The sequence below is a fragment of the Pangasianodon hypophthalmus genome, chromosome 4 (assembly GCF_027358585.1).
Source record: "Pangasianodon hypophthalmus isolate fPanHyp1 chromosome 4, fPanHyp1.pri, whole genome shotgun sequence".
NCBI classification, from domain to species: Eukaryota; Metazoa; Chordata; class Actinopteri; order Siluriformes; family Pangasiidae; genus Pangasianodon; species Pangasianodon hypophthalmus.
The window spans coordinates 27,416,287-27,435,941 of record NC_069713.1 but is presented as its reverse complement, the minus strand read 5'-3'; the positions used below and the strand labels follow the sequence as shown (position 1 = coordinate 27,435,941).

The following is a 19,655-nucleotide window of genomic DNA, read 5'->3' as shown; positions in this document are numbered from 1 at the left end:
ATCATTTCTATAGTAACAGCTCATTCACAGGGACATGTACAGCGAACATGCCACTGATAATAAACAGATTAAAAACGCATGTAATCGTTGTTATTGTGGTGAAGTTTACTGTAATTTATGTAACATTTATGGAAGGAGTCTCCAGTGTCAGCACTTTGTAACAGTCGAGGTAAAGCTGTAAAGGTTTTCGACATCTTCAGGACAGAGAAGTTTACACTTCTTTGCAGTAACATGACAAGCTGCATTTTTTTGTCTTATTAACTTCAAGAGAGAGAAGAAAGAGGCTGGTGAGGGAACGACTTTTTGTAGCTGCTATAACGTAAGTGAGAACACAAACTAACTTGTTTCACGGAACATTAACTGTAACTATAAACAGATTTAAAGTATGATGTGTTGTTCAGTAACTCCAGTAACTCTGACTTTACTATATCAGAGCTCTTTGTCATGTTTTATTACTTTAACTATTACGCATAGTCTGATTTTACCAGAAATACCCCTGAAGTAACGTGACAAATCTTTTTAAGATAAGATAAGATAATCCTATATTCGTCCCCCAATGGGGAAATTTGCATTGTTACAGCTGCAGATATAAAGATATAAAAAAAATTAAAAAATATATAAGTATGAAAATATAAAAGAGAGACACACCAAGAATGCACAAAAACACAAAGACACAACAGTATTAAAGTGACCAAACTGCATTATTGCACTGTTCCCATGAGATGGGGGGTTACCATGGATTTATTGTTCAATTTAGTACCAGAGATCTATTGTCCAGTTAAGTGGTGGGGTCTGCTGGGAGCAGTGCTGGTTGTAGAGTCACAGCAGCAGGGAGGAAGGACCTGCGATACTGCTCCTTCACACACTTGGGGTGGAACAGCCTGTCACTAAAGGAGCTGCCCAGTGCCACCAGAGTCTCATGCATGGGGTGGGAGTCGTTGTCCAGCATACGTGACAGCTTGGCCATCATCCTCCTTTCTCCCACCACCTGCACTGGGTCAAGAGTGCATCCCACGACAGAGCTGGCCCTCTTTATGATTTTGTCGAGTCTCTCCCTAGCAGAGATGCCACAGCCCCAACAGACAACACCATAAAAGATAGCAGATGCCACCACAGAGTCAAAAAAAGTCTTGAGAAGTGCTCCCTGCACTCTAAAAGACCTAAGTCTCCTCAGCAGGTACAATCCTCTGTCCTTTGTTGTAGAGTGCAGTGGAGTTGTCTGTCCAGTCCATTTTATTGGTGAGGTGAACACCCAGGTACTTATATGAGTCCACTATCTCAATGTCCATTCCCTGGATGTTCACCGGTGTCGGGTGGAGTGTCTTTGTCTGCGAAAATCCACCACCAGCTCTTTGGTCTTGCTGCCATTGATCTGGAGGCAGTTCCGCTGGCACCAGACTTACAAAGTCCTGGATCAGTTCTCTGTACCATCCTCCCCAGTGATGAGGCCAACAATTGCAGAGTCACCAGAGAACTTCTGCAGGTGACAGCCCACTGTGTTGTATCTGAAGTCTGCAGTATAGAGTGTGAAGAGGAATGGAGCCAGGACCATTCCCTGCATGGGCCCCCAGGATCCAGGATGCAAGGTGCTGGTCCACCCCTGTGTGTTCTAGCTTATCTCTCAGAAGCGCAGGCTGTATAGTGTTGAAAGCACTGGAAAAATCAAAAAACATGATTCTCACAGTGCTCCCAGGCTTGTCCAGGTGAGAGAGGGCCCTGTGCAGCAGGAAGATGACTGCATCGTACACCCCAATGCCAGGCTGGTATGCAAACTGGAGTGGGTCCATTGATGGGCTCACCAGATGGCGGAGATGCACAAGGACCAGCCTCTCCAGAGTCTTCATCAGGTGGGATGTCAGAACCACTGGCCTGCAGCTGTTGAAGTCCTTGGGGTGTGGCGTCTTCAGCACCGGAACCACGCAGGATGTTTTCCACAGCTGTGGCACTCTCCCCAGTTTCAGGCTCATAGTGAAGATGAGCTCCACTATCCCACATAGCTGGTCTGGACAGGACTTGAGGAGACTAGTGCTGATGCCTTCAGGACCAGCAGCCTTCCTTGCCTTTATTTTCCTGAGTGCAGCTCTCACCTGGTCTGTAGTGAGGGACATGCTAGAGCAGGGGGACTGTGTGCTGGAGGGTGTGGGTGTAGGGGGTGGAGTTGTGACAAAAGGTGTGGAGGATGGGGTTATAGTGGAAGTGACTGAGGGAGGTGGCTTTGAGCTAGAAGTCCTGAATTGTTCTTGTTCTCTTCCATGTACTGACTCATATTTTTTGTTCACTTAAGTCCTGCCCATGTAAAACTCATGACTGCTTTGGCAGCTTTTTCCTGCTGTTTGGGACAGCATTAGAGTGAAGGCTGTGAAGGAGCATGTCGGTGGTTGGACCTGTTGAAAGAATCTGCCTCTTACTGAACGAGACTTGGTGTTATGTCTGAATGAGAGCGGTACTGACTCTGTACGCACCGGGACATGTGGGTCAGTATAAACTGAAGGAACTAGTTCGTGAACGTGAATGTGAAACGAAATGAACGAACGAGACATGTCATTCATTCAGTTCGGATGTGAGTCTTATTGGTTCAACTTGAGGACTGTTGTGTTGTTCATAGCAGAATCTGCTATACACACGTGTAAAAATGACTGATGGCTATTTTTTAATTGTTGTAGCACTGAAAACTTCTTCATACACATATGTAAAAATGTTAATTTTTTTTCAAATTACATTCCTATCCTCATTTGTGACCACTCTCTCAAAACTAACCTGCACTGACTGAAATGTTTTTCTTAAAAAATAAATTCACCAGAGCTTCTCTTTGTGGATGCCAGCTTTAATAAATCATAATACTAAATCTCTTGAAAACTTGGAGTTTTTAAATGAATGTACTGAGTGAATGCAACAATGACTTACTCATATCTAAAAAAAAAAAAAAAAAAAAAAAAAAAAAAAAAAAAAGACTCACTGGCGCCACCTACTGGTGCAATGATGTAACTTACGGAAATAGTCACTAAGGGGTATACACAGATAATATAAAAAGTACATATTAACTATACATGTATATATAAAACCAACAAATAAATAAAAATAAAATAATGAAATAATTAAATAATGAAAGGCCTTGCTAAATCACAATAACTTAAATGTACCAAATAAATACACAGTTTTTACAGCTTTTTTGTTTGTACTCTCCTTAATGGTGCTTACATAAATACCTTAAGTACCACAGAAAAAAGAGGTTTCTGATTGCTGAATTTACAACGATGAATATGAAAATTAACAAGTATAATCAAGAGATTGATAATGTAAGCCTCATTTTCCAACTTTTTGTCATAGTTCAAAAAGCCAAATATTACATGTTCATATAGTAAAAGAAAGTTGCACAACACTTTGTCATTTATAAATGTAGAAGCCTCCCACCATAACCTCTTTGTATATTGACAATGCCAGAAAATATGAGGTACCGTTCCTGAGTGTAATGAACAGAATGAACATTTTACATCTATATCTTCAATAAATCTGGTTAAAAAATGCTTAGCAGGGTAATATTTGTGCAGTATCTTAAATGAAATTTCTTTAATTTTATTTGTAATGAGATATTTATTAGGTAATACCCAAACTTTCCTCCAATTAATATTTCCGTTAAACTTAGACCAATAGAAAATAACACTTGGTTTACTAACAATTTCTTTTTGAAATAATAAACATATAGCCTTATTATTATTATTATTATTATTATTATTATTATTTTATTTTTATATTTTTTTGCTAGATGAAAAACAATTTCTGCCACAGAAAGTGTCAGCAGGGTGAAGTAAAGAAGCATGTTTAGAGTATGAAATACCTCTACATAAAGACACAATACTAGAAGAGATAGCTCTAATTACAGAGGCATATTCTTTTGGGGTTACAGGGAAATTAAAATAAGAAATTCATCATAAGTCATTAAATACCCCTGAGAATTCAACAACTGTCCCACCAAAAGAATCCCTTTATCAAACCAGATTTTCATAAATATACTCTTGTGTTTATACAGAATACTAGAATTATTCCAGATATAATACTGGTGTGGAGAGAAATTGTGCTTGTAAATGAACTTCCAGCCCAGAAGTGCTTGCCTGTGAAAAGCTGACAATTTAACAGGCAGTTTTTCAATTTTGTAATCACACATTAACAAAAATGAGAGACCTCCATGTTGGTCAAAAACAGAACTAGAAGAAGGGTTTTTCAAAAAATACTTCAAAATTTTGAAAGTGTTATTTAAGATAGAAAATTCTAAATAATCAAGACCACCATTTTTATATGAATTAACTATCACAGATTTCCTAATATAATGCACACGGTTTTTCCACAGAAAATTTAACATCGTTTGATCAATTATCTTATTTATTTTACTATCTGAATGAATTGAGGAAGCAACATAGGTAAGCCTAGAAACAGCTTCCGCTTTAGCCAGCAGAGCACGACCTCACTGAACGAACCTTTTTGGTGCGGAATCAAAAGATTCGAGTCACTGGGATGAATCGAAATGACCACCGCTGTGGCGTATTCTCGCGGTATTTAGCGGGATTTCGAATTTAAACGGAGCTGACATCATTTCCGCTTCGGTGCTGCTTGACTTCCGGAACGTAAACTTTCCGTTGGGAGGAAATTTACTAGCCGGCATTTTTTTCTACACCGAGATTATAAAAAATGTCTTCGGGTGTTTTATCCCCGAGTGTGTCGGCTCCGGCTCCGGCTCCGGCAGGTAACCCGGGGATTGTGATCGGAGATGCGGTTTATTCGGGAGTTTTGTTGGCCATAGACAGCTCTCTGGTGCCGGAGGAGAGGCGCTCGGAGACTCCGTCCATGCGGGACGGGCTGGAGCTCCACACCGAGACCGAGCTCAGGATCCTGGGCTGTGAGCTCATCCAGTCCGCGGGGATCCTCCTCAGACTCCCACAGGTCACAGCTTTACTCTCACTTACCTTTACATCACTTACACCCTTTACATAAAACACCCTGCTAACACTGCTAACACTGCTAATCAGGCTTTATCTTTCTGTTTAAACTCGCTTTAATGTGCTGTGGCTCTTTAATGAAGTGATTTTGTGCCGATGTTTACTGTTTTTTTTCTTTATTTATTATTGCTATTATTATTATTATTGTTGTTGTTGTCGTCATCTTGTTTATTTCTGTACAGTACAGTTAGGGTTAAAACACTTACTGTTACAGATAAAACATCTCACACCTGGTTTAATTTTTTATTTTCCAGGTTGCCATGGCGACAGGACAGGTCCTCTTTCAGCGATTCTTTTACTCCAAATCTTTCATCAAGCACAACTTTGAGGTAAATCAGACCCTACAGTGACGTCATAACTCTAACACACTGTGGTAATGACCCTGAGGTGAATAAAGGAGTGTGTGTGTGTGTGTGTGTGTGTGTGTGTGTGTGTCAGATCATGGCCATGGCGTGTGTGAATCTCGCCTCTAAGATCGAGGAGTCTCCGAGGAGAGTGCGTGACGTCATGAACGTGTTCCATCACCTGAAGCAGGGAGGAGGGAAGAGGTAACTCCATCATCATCATCATCATCATCACACTCTGCTCAGGGGTAGTGTCACTGTGAACACTGAGGAGTTAAAAAGTGTGTGTGTGTGTGTGTGTGTGTGTGTGTGTGTGTGCGCGCGCATGCCAGAAGCGCTCCACTGTTCCTGGATCAGAATTACATCAACACCAAAAACCAGGTGATTAAAGCCGAGCGGCACGTACTGAAGGAGCTCGGCTTTTGCGTCCACGTCAAACACCCGCACAAGGTAAAGTCACAGGGACGAGGTTCCCTCACTGCAGAACCGGATCACACAGCCGGAACCTTCAGTACTGTTCCAGGTTCTGATGGACTTTGGTGCTTGTCTGTGTGTGTAGATGATCGTGATGTACCTGCAGGTGCTGGAGTGTGAGAAGAATAAGGTCCTGGTGCAGACAGCCTGGTGGGTGGAGTTATTACCTTATTACACCTTTATTAACACAGCACTGAGGTTGTTACTCGTTTATAAAGACGCTTTGTGGTTAAAGACGATAGTAAATAAATGCTGTTTAGATCTGCGCTTTATCCTGACACAGTCATCACACAGGAGTGTCGTGGAAACCAATTACTGCCATTGTGTTCTATAAGGGAAAAAATCTTGTGAGAAAGGACGCACACTGTAATTTTTTCGTTTTCACAAGATCTTTTTAGTGGTCTCGCTGATCAATCCAGTGAACTAATGTTAGCTATATACGTGTCTAATGTTTGCTAAGTGCTAGATTTTATTTCACATTAATGAACATTTAGCGTGACAGAAAGCGAGCGTGTGCCGCGAGTCCAGGTCAAGAGCACGTGAGATGGGGGAAAAGGGCGGGGCTTCCAGTTAGTGTCAGTTAATATCGGCGAGTTCAAAACATCTACACAACTGCAAATCATTGCAGATTGACATGTGGATTGGCTCGTCTCCCGGTTTATTGGGGAGATTACTGCTCTACTGGAGTGTGTTTTTGTGACGTATGTCATCAGGTTTGGTAATAGTATAATCAGAATAAACGTCACTGGATATCGTGGCAGTGTAGTATCAAGTAGAGATGATTAAATCATTATATCACACAAGTCTACTGTACACGATGCTCAGGAGTGTGTTGGTGGTGTTTGGTGTTTCACAGGAACTACATGAACGATGCGCTCAGGACCGACGTGTTTGTGAGGTTTGAACCAGAGACCATCGCGTGTGCCTGTATCTACCTGGCTGCTCGGGCTCTTCAGGTGAGCACACACACCACTACTTCCTGTTTACAAAGTCTGTGATAAATTTCCCATTGTTCAGTAGAGAAGAGAAAAATTCAACAAATTCAAGTGATGTGTTGAGTCCTTGTGTGTGTGTCCTCAGATTCCCCTCCCCACCAAGCCGCACTGGTTCCTCCTGTTCGGAGCATCAGAGTCGGATATCAGGGAAATTTGCATCAGCACACTGAAGCTGTACTCCAGGAGTAAGGTACGTTATTAATTAATTATTTGCACATTTGAAGATATTTGGTAATTATTCCACACACTTTTCTGTGCTATAGCTAGGGGGTGGGATTTAGCCCATTAACAGACTTTAGTGCTGATCAGTGTTTATAACGTCTCTGCGTTTAGAGTTGGGGAGAAAGTCTCTAAGGGTGTGTCTCAATCAGCTCCTCAGTTCAGTAGTCAGGGCGCTGAGCAGGGAGTCGGCCATTTTAAGGGCTGTCTCAATCGCAAAATCCTTCCAGTGCACTGGAACATTCACTCCCTAAAAAATCCCACAATGCACCACAAAAACCAAGAAGCACCGATACTCACTATGTTCCCTTACTGGAAATGACATCATATTTTCTGAAGCCTCTCAGCTCAAAAAAATGGTAGATGAACTCTCAGCCAACACCTACAAATGTAAGTAGCTTGTTATCGTTGTTGTAGCTCTCAAACGATTACTTACATTAGCAATTTTTAACTTTATTTGACGTTCTATATACGGTTTGTTTGAGTCTAATGACTTTTAAGTGTTAAATGATTTAAATCTACTAGCCTATGCTTGAAGTACCATGAGAGAAACACATCTGATGTGAGAAAGATATCGGTCCTGACTGTTGTTGATAAATGCCAGTGGTGATGTTTTACAAAGTGAGTATGTAGTCATGTAGCCGGAAATTGAGTCATCAGTGTCCCAATGTGTAGTGAGCCAGGGTCTTTACCAGTGCCCCAACTCGTGTACATGATATACTGATTCACGACCTAGGGAGCTGTTTGAGACTCACCTTAAATATATTAAATGTTTAAGAGAGTGTGAATAGTTTTGCATATCATCAGCAAATTTATCACTGTTTGTAGCCATGCTGTTACTTTGTGTATAATTATAAATAATAATAAACAGTGGTTTGTAGGGGCAGAGTTTAACCTGTAGCCTAAGAAGAAAGGGAGAACATTTGCACAGAATTAAGACAATCTCAATCACAAATGTCGCTGAAATCGCAGCTCCATGTCACACACATAGAAAATGAACGATCACCTGGCGCTTTGTCTCTTGGTAGTGTGAACACACAAAGGATCCAGATATTCAGTAGCTTTCTGCTTCTTAGGCTCATACAGTGAAGCACTATACAGAACGTTCTAGAATCCAAACACACGCTTTACAGTCCAGAAAATACACACTTTATTAAATTAATAATCCAGTCTTTCTGCACAGTGAGAGATTATCTCTGTCCTGTATGATTGTGTGTGCGTTTTTGTGTCCTCGTTACAGCCGGCCATTGCTCAGTTGGAGAAGGAGGTGGAGAAGAAGAAGATGTGTCTTGAGGAGGAGAAGCTGAAGATGAAGGGTGTGAACTACAGCGTCACTCCAGCTCTCAACCACACCAGCACCTTCTCTCCTGCTTCTAAACCTGGTAGGGGTGTGTGGGTGTGGGTGTGTTACAGCTGGTGTGTGTTACACCTGGTGTGTGTTGAGAGTTCAAATCCAAGCACTGCCACTGCTGGGCCCTTGAGCAAGGTCCAGAACCCTCAACTGCTCAGTTGTATTAAAAATGAGATAACTGTAAGTCGCCCTGGATAAGTGCGTCTACTAAAAACCATAAATGTAATGTAATGGGATAGGAGTGTGTGCATGTGGTAGGAGTGTGTGTGTGTGTGTGTGGGTTACACCTGGTGTGTTTGTGGGTTACACCTGGTGTGTGTGTGTGTGTGTATGTGTGTTGCACCTGGTGTGTGTGTGTGCTAGTGTGTGTGGTAGGAGTGTGTGCATGTGGTAGGACTGTGTGTGTGTGTGTGTTGGTTACACCGTGTGTGTGTATGTGTGTTACACCTGGGGTGTGTGTGTATGTGTGTTACACCTGGGGTGTGTGAGCTACAGCTGGTGTGTGTGTTGTGTGGAGTGTGTTGTAAGGGTGAGTGTGTGTGTGTGTGTTACAGCTTGTGTGTGGTAGGAGTGTGTGTGTTACACCTGGTGTGTGTGTTACACCTGGTGTGTGTGTTACACCTGGTGTGTGTGTTACACCTGGTGTGTGTGGTATGTGTTACAGTGTGTGTGTTACACCTGGTGTGTGTGCATGTGTGTGTGTTACACCTGGTGTGTGTGCATGTGTGTGTGTTACACCTGGTGTGCATGTGTGGTAGGAGTGTGTGGGTGTGTATTTGTTACACCTGGTGTTTGTTACACCTGGTTTATGTGTGTGCGCTATGTTTGTATAACACCAGAAGTGTGTGTGTGTGTATTAGGTAATGAACACACGTTCTCCTGTGCTCAGGTTCTCCAAGGGAGGTTAAGACTGAAGAAAACGGTAAACAAGTGAGAGAGGAGAAAGAGGAGCGACACCTGAACTCCAAAAGCCCCATCACCAGGTGTGTGTGTGTGTGTGTGTGTGTGTGTGAGTGAGAGAGAGAGAGAGAGAGACCAGGATTTAGAGTTTTGCTGTAAAGATGGTAATTGTGTGTGTTTTTTTTTTTTTTGTTTTGTTTTTTTTCCTTCACAGTGTGAAAAAGGAGGACAGTGGAGTCATGCAGAACGGCCACTCTGCCTCCAGGGGGCGCTCTAGATCCCCTTCTCCTCCCACACGGTGAGTCAGTTACCATGGAGACGTGAGACCAGGTGTGGTTATCATCAGTCATAAATGTGTGACTTTTGTTTCTTCCTCCTCAGTCGGAGTCGTTCAGGAACCTACAGCTCCCCCAGCAGCCACAGCCCATCGCCACGGCAACACCGAAGCCAGAGGTCACCGCAAGTTCGGAATGATCAGAGTCGCCGTGGAGACAGACAGAGACGCTCCCGCTCCCGTAGCAACTCACGGGGCCGTCACCGCGATGATGGGAAACGCAGACATGAGCGCTGGGAGAGAAGAGAGCGGGAGCGGTCACATGATGGTGGACGTTCACGTGATTACGAGCGTAAAAATGAGCGCAGAACACGGTCCGCACATTCTCGCCACCGCAGGTGAACTTCCTGTCTCACACTGGCTCTGTGGCCAGAGAGGATTCTGATTGGTTATGTGGTCATGGAACCAGTAAGAATGTAGAGGAGGCGGGGTTTACAAAAGAACACAGGATTTGATTGGCTAGAATCTACATCAATTATGACAAACTGGGAGCTAACACCAGTGGACATTAACATAATGCTATAGCTACTGAGCTCTTAGCATTACTGGCAACATTTAGCTAAGTGCTTAACTGATAGCTAGCTAGCATAATGCACGGAGCGGGGAGACAACACATGTATCAAAGACTAAACAAACGCACAAAGTTACACTAGTAATGTGTACCAAATATGTAACGCAGCTTCTAGTGCATTTTCATTGGTTGTTGCACATAGCCAATCAAAATCCTTTCAGCCTTGAGAGGCTGTTTCCCATGGGCGGAGCTCCAGTTTTAGCTTTGAGACCATTACACAGCCACTCAGAGGAACGTGAGGACTTCCTGTCCTGTTGAACGGCATGATGGGAAAGCAGGAGGCGGGGCTTATTCACCATTGAGCTTCACATTGAAAAGCTGAAAAACACTGATGCCTTTTTATGTCCTTTTTTCCATCAGACTTGAATAATGCACGCAAGTGTATCAGGGAAAAACGTGTGTGTGAGCCACGTGTGCACATGTGATGATGGAGCACAGCTGGATTTCTGTGCTCTGTCCTACACGCTGCTTTGCTTTTACATCAAGTGCATTAAGTTTGTATCTTTATATGCTTTTTATTTTAATAAAATGTTTCTTATTGAGAGTCAGAGCTGTGCAGTGTTTTGGGTTCTCCGTTGGTTTTCATGTGTAAACGTGAAGATGACCTCACTCGGTGTGTGTGGGTGCGATCCTGCGGATGTGTGTGTAGGACTTCCTGAGCGTCACACTGCCATGATGGGAGACGCCGCGGGGCAGCACACACTCCTCCGTCAGTGTGTTCTTGTCCGGGTCCCAGCACAGAACCGTGGCGATGACAGCGTTCTTGTCGTCCCTCCCCCCGGTGATGAAGAGCTTATTACAGCACGCTGAGAGCCCACAACTCGCACGCTCACTGCCCAGCTGAGTGACCAACGTCCACACGTCCATGCCTGGACTGTAGCTGAACAACGCCTTCATCGCTCCGCCTACACACACACACATACACAGAGAGAGAGAGAGACACATGCACAGAGACAGAAGTGGAGAGAGTGAGTCAGACAGACAGGTTTGTAGTCAGAGAGCCCAAGTAACAGGGATAGAGAGAGAAATCGGCAGACAGATATGTATGGGGCAGAGACAGAAAGAGAGAAAGAAATAGGTAGTTCAGTATGGAATAGAGAGAGAGGCAGGTGGAAAAGGAAGTGAGAAGGACAGGTGAGGAGAAAGGAGAGAGATAAAAGTGCATGTGGGGGAGAGAGAGGTGTGTAAGGAAATGAGAGAGTGGTAAGTGTGAAAGAGGAACAGAGATGGGGTGGGTGAGGAAATGATGGAAAGAGACAGGGATGGGTGGTAAAGAGCAATGAGTGTGGAAAAAAGAGCACGAGAAAGACAGGAGAGTGGGGAAAAAAGAGCATGAGAGACAGGTGGGTAGATAGAGATAGAGACATAGAGGTGGGATAGGAATGAAGAAAGCTGAATTAACTGAATTAAAAGTAAAGTGAATAATGAGACAAGGTTCTGTTACCCACGACGTAGATGGAGTCCCTGAACGTTACAGCGTTAGTGCATTTAGCTTCGATGGGCATCGGGCTTTTTAATGTCCATTTATTCACTGCTGCTTCAAAACACTGCAAGCTGTTGGTGGCCAGTTTTCCATTTGGTCCACCTCCAATGACAAAGACGCAATTGCCATAACTAGCAGCAGAAAACGAGCTGACGGCGATTAGCAGAGGAGCAGCCTGAGGGGAGAGAAGAACCAAAATATCAGCATGAGAATTACATATGTTTATTAATAAACACTTTTATTCACACACTGACCTCTAAATGACCTTAACCTCATCTCTGTAACGACACTGAGCGTAATAGTGTGAGTTCCAAGAGGTTCTAAGGTTACACTGTAAAAACAGAGTTCTAAATCACCTCTGTCCAGCTGTTGTGGAAGGGGTCATATGCCTCCACACTGCTGAGTCTCTGAACACCATCAAATCCCCCCATCACGTAAACCTTCCCCCCCGACACTGCCATCTTGTGCCTCCAGCGTCCCATGCTCAGGTACTCCACCTGGATCCACTTATTCAGCGAAGCGTTGTACTTCCACACATCATGCTGCGTCTCTTTACCACCTGACACACAGGGCAACGATACGCATTTAGTGACCTCTGGCTGTGTTACATTTATAAACACTGAGTGGGTTTTTATTGGATCACAGTACTTCCTTTCTGTTCTCTCACCTGAGAGATACACTTCATTTCTGAAGGTGACGCAGGCGAACTCCACCCACTTCCTGGTGTCACTCTCAGACTCGGTGTCAGTGCCGGGCAGTTTGGCCACCTCCAGGCGACTCCGGCGTAGGGGGTCCAGACATGTCACTTCCGAAACAAACTTCTCATCTTTAGTGCAGCCACCGATGATCACAAACACCTCCGACTGGTACTGATGGAGGCGGGGCTTAGTGCGCTCTGAAATCACCTGTACACACACACACCTCAGACTTATATCGATGGAGGAGGGGCTTAGTGTGTGCCAAAATCACCTTTACACACAAGGATCCAAACCACATGCTGTAATGACTTTTCTATCAGACATTAGTGTTTGGGACACAGCCAGTATATTGTGTGTATGTGATTACAGTGTTGTGTGTGTGTGTTGAAACCCCACCTCGCTGCCAGACAGGTGATAAGCTCGAGCCTCCTGTAAAAGTGGGAATACCTCGGTGCAGGAGCGGATCATGGCGTCACTCTCCACCTTCTCCAGGAAGTAGCAGGGTTCTAGCAGTGGGAGTCTCACGTGTGTGAGAACCCGGGCCAGCGAGGGCAGGCGCTCGGCTTGACGCGCCTTCACCCAGTGCATGGCCGCCTCGTACACACACTCCTCATTGCTCACGGCCAGCTCATCTCTCCGCAACAGCTCCACCAGCACGTCCAGCGGCAGCTCCAGAACCTCATCATGCTCCACCACACGCCCGAAGTTCTGCATGATGTACTCATGCACACGAGCCTTCAGCTCCACCAGCGAATGTGTGTCAGCCAGACGCAGAATCCCAACACAGTTCTCTGGGTGGAGTGACTCAGCCAGGAAATGAGCGCATGCCTCCATCACCCGCGGGAACTGCAACCCACCAGAGCAGGTTTTAATTAATATTATATATATATATGTAATCAATAGAGAAGAAGAGGAAAAAAGAAATTGACGGTGTGAACAAAAGGAAAAAAAATGATTAATCGAGATAATGAATATTGAAAAATATTGAACAGAGGTAAAAGAGAAAGAAAGAAATTAATCTAGGAAAGAGAAAGAAAGAATGAAAATGAAAGACAAAATGTAACAAGAAATGATACAGAGGGAGGAAAGAAACAATAGGTGAAAAGGGAAGGAACGAAAGAATGGATAAGAAGAAAAAGGAAGGAAAAAAGAAAATGAATGGAGGGAAAAGTGAAATGGAGGGAAAAAATAATTAGAAAATAAATAAAACAAAACCAGAATTGAGGGGAAATGGACACAGAGAATATCAATTTAGTATTATTGGGCATTTGTGAAACAAAAAAGCTGATGTGTCATAAACGGTATTACAGCTGCTGAGCAATCACACACTCGCTATAATTACACACTTGCTATAATCACTCACACACTTACTATAATCACACACTATAATCACTCACTCACTACAATCACACTCTCACTAATATCACACATTATAATCACACACTCGCTATCATCACACACTCCCTGTAATCACATTCATTATAATCACACACACACTATAATCACACTCTCGTTAATCACACACTTATTACAATCACATACTTGCTACCATCACACACTCGCTATTATCACACACTCGCTATAATCACATTAAATATAATCACACACTATAATCACATACTCACTGTAGTCAAGTCAACTGGCTTTATTGTCATTTCATCCATATACAGCTAGTACAGTACACGAAAAAAACGAAACAACGTTCCTCCAGGATGATGGTGCTACGTAAACACACCATCAGACCTCACATTACTACATAAAGTGCATGGGTAAACAGCACAGGACAGTATGATAACTACTAAAACAGGACAATAGGCACAGTAAGGGACAGTACAGCACTGACCAGTACACAGTTCTAGTGTGGAAGTGTCAGACATAACAGTAGTGCAAAAGAATAACAATATAATAAAAATTCTGTGAATGTAAACATAACATACTATGACATAGTATTCAGCAGATAAGCTTATACCATATATAGACATAGCAGTTACTGGGGTAGCAGCCAGGTAGAGTAGTGACAAAAATAATATTATATATATTATTTTTATAAATACAGTAGTAGCAAAAAATGCAGGTAGTAAAAAAAGAAATGTGAGATGTATTCAGTTGAGTATGTGTGTGTATTGTCAATCCAGTCTCAGGGTATTGAGGATGGCTTGGGGGAAGAAACTGTTGCACAGTCTGACCATGAGGGCCCGAATGCTCCAAATAGCAAGAGGGTAAAGAGTTTGTGTGAGGAATGTGTGGGGTCATCCACAATGCTGGTGTCACACACTCATTATAATCACACTCGCTATAATCACACTCATTACAGTCACATATAATTCTGCACACGCTATAATAATCCCACATACTCACATAATCACACACTATGTATAATAATCTCGTTATAATCACAGACCCGCTACAATCACACACTCACTATAATCCTGCACTCGCTATAATAATCCCACATACATAATCATATGCTATCTATAATAATCTCATTATAATCACACACACTGGCTATAATCACATACTCATAATAATCACTCACTCGCTATAATCACACAATCGCTATAATCACTCACTCACTGTAATCACACACTCATTATAATCACACTCACTATAATCAAACACTCACTTCAATCAAACACTATAATCACACACTTGCTATAATCACACACTCATTACAATCACACACTCACTACAATCATACACACACTACAATCATGCATACACTATAATAATCACACACACTCATTATAATCACACATTCACTCTATTAATCATACACATCCTTTAATAATCACATTTGCTATAATAATAACACTATAATAATCACACACTTGCTATACACACACTATTATAATCACACTCACTGTTATAATCACATACTCACTATAATCACACACTCACTACAATCATACGCTCACTATAATAATCACCTACTCACTATAATCACACACTCATTACAATCACACGCTCAATATAATAACACACTCACTACAATCACACACACTATAATAATCACACACTCGCTGTAATAATAACATGCTCGCTGCAATAATCACACGCTTGCTGTAATAATCACATGCACGCCTTAAAAATCATACACACACTATAATAATCACACACTTGCTATACACACTATTATAATCATACTCACTGTTATAATCACATACTCACTATAATCACACACTCACTATAATCACACACTCACTACAATGACACACTCACTACAATCACACACTCACTTCAATCATACACTCACTATAATAATCACCTACTCACTATAATCACACACTCAGTACTATCACACGCTCAATATAATAACACACTCACTACAATCACACACACTATAATAATCACACACTCGCTATAATAATAACATGCTCGCTGCAATAATCACACGCTCGCTGTAACAATCACATGCACGCCTTAAACATCATACACACACTATAATAATCACACGCCCGCTATAATAATCACATGCTCTCTATAATAATCACACACTCACTATAATAATCACACATTTGCTATAATCACACACTATTATAATCATACTCACTATAACCACACACTCACTACAATCACACACTTGCTACAATCACAGACCCTCTCCAATTACGCGTAAACTATAATAATCACACACTCTTTATAAATCACACACTCACTACAATCACACACTCGCTCTAATAATCACACATTCGCTATAATAATAATACTCTATAATAATCACACACTTGCTATAATAATCACACACTCACTGTATTAATAACACGCTCGCTGTAATTATCACACACTCACTATAATAATCACATACTCGCTATAATAATCACACACACGCTATCACACACCTGGAAGAGACTGGCTGCCTCCAGAGTTTTCTGGACGTTGTCTTTGGTGATGTGTACTTTACTAGTGTATGTGTAGTCCAGCAGCATCTTCATGTCCTCTGCATCGATTCCCTGAATGTTCACGCACTGTTCATATTTCTCTCGCAGGTCCGTACAGAACATTGCTCTGAAAATCAGAAAACATCCATAACTCACACGCATCAGTTCTTTTAATGATTAAATTTAGATCTGATATTAGACTGATCAGTGATAATATATCAGTATGGTGATAGGAAAGTGGGTAGACTCACCATGTAACACACTTCCCTCTAATTCCACACATGTAACCGTGACTTCATTACATACATGTAAAGAAGTGCAGAAACAGTGGGGTTTGTCCACTATTTCCAGATATTTAAAAAAAAACTGTGGCAGGTAAGCAAAAAAAAAAAAAAACAGAAAACTAGAAGTATTTTCTTAATATTGTTTTTTTTTTCTTACATGTTCACAAACTGAAATGTGTGTAGTTAAGTATACTTAGCTATACACTAAATGTTAGCATTTTGTTTTTGTGTTAATTGTGTTTAGAAGATTATGGAAAATCATATTTATCTCATTAGAAGTGTTTTGTCTCTCTATGCTGGTCCAAGGTGATCTAAATGAGTCACTGATTCATTGGTCATTGGGCAATTCATACCTGAAATACAAGCTGGCAGCAGCAAGGATGGCTCTGTGGCAAGAGAACTTCTCATCCTGGACGCAGAGGACAACGTCGGTGAGGCAGTGGTCCAGACGCAGACCCTGGAGCTCAGCGTGGATCTGCTCTGAGAGACTTGAGTCATTAAAGATCACACTCTCGTCATCCAGCTTCTTGTGAAGAGAGAGGTTCAACAGTCCACCAGCTCCAGAACTTTCCATCTGCGCAGGAGAGTCTGAACTTTTCTCCACAGAGTCACTCATCGTTTCTTCACTTGGTGCTGAGAGGAACACCAAGAAGTGTGATTAAGTGCAACGAGAGTTACAGCGTGTTACGAGTGCTGATGTTTTCAGCTCCTGCTCTGCTTCCTGTTCTCATTTTAGAGATCAGGTGCAAAAACAGGAAGTTTTGAAACTTCTCAAATCTGACACAAACCACACACACACACACACACACACGCTGTTCTTTATTCACAGCCGTCTGCTGGGAAGCTCCCTTAAAACTGTCACTGTTTATGCAACATGTCTGTGCAATGGTTGAATTCGGACACATGGTTTCCATTGGTGAAAAATAGCTTCTGCAAATTAGCATGTGATGTTAGCATTATGATTGTAGTTTTAAAATCCACCTGAAGGTGTCAGGTTAATCTGTGTAGAAATAAATCTTTATTATGCTTTTAATACACAAGAATAAACCCTAGTTATCTCTACACCTTCAGCCTCATTACCAGGAGCTATAAATATGCATGAATATGCAAATTTGGAAACGACCCCATGCGCTCCTGCCACCCCTTTTAACCCCATATCACTAACATTAGCTAACATAAACTATCTCACATTAGACTGTTGGATATCAATATCACAGCTGTTCTCATTGCAGCATTACCATGACAACCACCATCTGTTCATCACTATTAGCTGAGTTAGCTATCAAGTTAGCTTGAGAAGGTGGTCCTGTAGGTCATCCTCTAATAATTAGCATATCTGAGGTTTGAGAAGAGAGAAATTTAGCATTATTAAACTAACACATACACCGATCAGCCATAACATTATGACCACTGACAGGTGAAGTGAATAATATTATCTCGTTACAATAGCGCCTGTCAAGGGTTGAGATATATTAGGCAGCAAGTGACCAGTCGGTTCTCAAAGTTGATGTGTTGGAAACAGGAAAAATGGGCAAGCGTAAGAATTAGAGAGACTTTGACAACGGCCAAACTGTGATGGCTAGATGACTGGGTCAGATCATCTTTAAAACGGCAGGTGTTGTGGGGTGTTCCCGGTACGCAGTGGTTATTACCTACCAAAAGTGGTCCAAGGAAGGACAACCGGTGAACTAGCGACAGGGTCATGAGCGCCCAAGGCTCACTGATGCGCGTGGGGAGTGAAGGCTAGTCCGTCTGGTCTGATCCCACAGAAGAGCTATTGTAGCACAACTTGCTGAAAAGTTAAAGCTGGCTATGATAGAGAGGTGTCAGAACACACAGTGCATCGCAGCTTGCTGCGTATTGTTCAGGAATGATTTGAGGAACATGACAAAGAGTTCAAGGTGTTGACTTGGCCTCCATATTCCCCAGATCTCAATCCAATCGAACATTTGTGGGGTGTCCGATCCATGGAGGCCCCACCTCGCAACTTACAGGACATAAAGGATCTGCTGTTAACGTCTTTGTGCCAGATACCACAGCACACCTTCAGGGATCTAGTGGAGTCCATGCCTCGACGGGTCAGGGCTGTTTTGGCAGCAAAAAGGGGACCAACACAATATTAGGCAGGTGGTCATAAGTTATGGCTGATCGGTGTATATGATAATAAATACAAATAAAAAAACTGACATTAAAGATTCATCTTTAATCGTTAATGTTTATGTGATAAGAATGATGAAGAAATGTGCTCATTTATTTAAAAAAAAAGTGTAGAAACATTGCCTGTATAATATTGACTGTATGTTAGAATAATCACATTCATTACTGCAGAGGCTTCAAAATACAGTGTGATGCTACTGAATACTGGATTGTGACTGGTCAGAAGGTGTTGATTAATTTCCATAACAGCAGCTCTGACAGTAGTGCAGCTGCAAATCACAGGTTTATATTAATGTGCTCTTTCTAATACGTTATCGTTTCTATAGAAACAGCTCATTCACAGGGCCTCAAACACGCCACATAAACGAATTAAAAACGTGTGTAATCGTTACTATGTTGAAGTTTTCTGTAATTTTTCTAACATTTATGGAAGGAGTCTCCAGTGTCACCGCTTTGTAACAGTCAGAGGTAAAGCTGTAACTAAGTTTTGCAACATGCTCAGGACAGAGGGCGGCGCTTATCATACTGTCTCTGTGACTGGACAATAAAGATGTACAGCATCACCTTCAGACTCCGCCTCCAGGTGCATCATGATGTCATCATCACAGCAGGTCTGCCGCATTCCTATTACTATAACAGCGCGGCACAAATACGACTCGCTTCTTCTGCTCAGTGGAAACACTGACACACCCACACACACCCTGACCAAAAACACACACACACTCACTGATGATTTTGCATGTCGTTCTTGCGCAAGGGGCCATGCTAATCTTCTCAGTATTGTTCCAATTTTAGTATATGTGCTGCGGTAGCAAGCACCCTGACCAAACAAACACACACACACATTTCTGCTGACCAAAAACACACACACACACACACTCACCCTGACCAAAAACACACATACAAAGCACTCTATGGGGAAAAAACAAAGAAAAAAAAAAAAACAAAACACACACATCACCCTGACCCAGGCCTT

At 42.3% G+C, this 19,655-nt stretch overlaps 2 protein-coding genes and 1 non-coding gene across 3 annotated transcripts; 1 reads left to right on the top strand and 2 right to left on the bottom strand.

Moving 5' to 3' along the window:
- Positions 1-4,601: 4,601 nt before the first annotated feature.
- On the top strand, positions 4,602-10,727 carry ccnl1b (cyclin L1b). The gene is made up of 11 exons (XM_026936649.3): positions 4,602-4,935; positions 5,246-5,320; positions 5,430-5,539; positions 5,668-5,785; positions 5,895-5,959; positions 6,666-6,765; positions 6,890-6,994; positions 8,264-8,405; positions 9,264-9,357; positions 9,489-9,572; positions 9,656-10,727. Exons 1-11 carry the CDS (start codon positions 4,684-4,686, stop codon positions 9,948-9,950), a joined length of 1,440 nt encoding a protein of 479 aa, XP_026792450.3. The 5' UTR covers positions 4,602-4,683; the 3' UTR covers positions 9,951-10,727.
- Positions 10,724-19,637, bottom strand: klhl6 (kelch-like family member 6). The gene is made up of 7 exons (XM_026936645.3): positions 16,876-19,637; positions 16,200-16,365; positions 12,757-13,206; positions 12,330-12,567; positions 12,019-12,221; positions 11,624-11,837; positions 10,724-11,084 (listed from the first exon to the last, which is right to left on the bottom strand). The coding sequence occupies exons 1-7, from the start codon at positions 17,136-17,138 to the stop codon at positions 10,786-10,788; spliced, it is 1,833 nt and encodes a 610-aa protein (XP_026792446.1). The 5' UTR covers positions 17,139-19,637; the 3' UTR covers positions 10,724-10,785.
- On the bottom strand, positions 19,387-19,498 carry LOC113540735 (U6 spliceosomal RNA). Its single transcript, XR_003404105.1, has one exon. It is a non-coding gene; the product is annotated as a U6 spliceosomal RNA (small nuclear RNA).
- Positions 19,638-19,655: the final 18 nt, after the last annotated feature.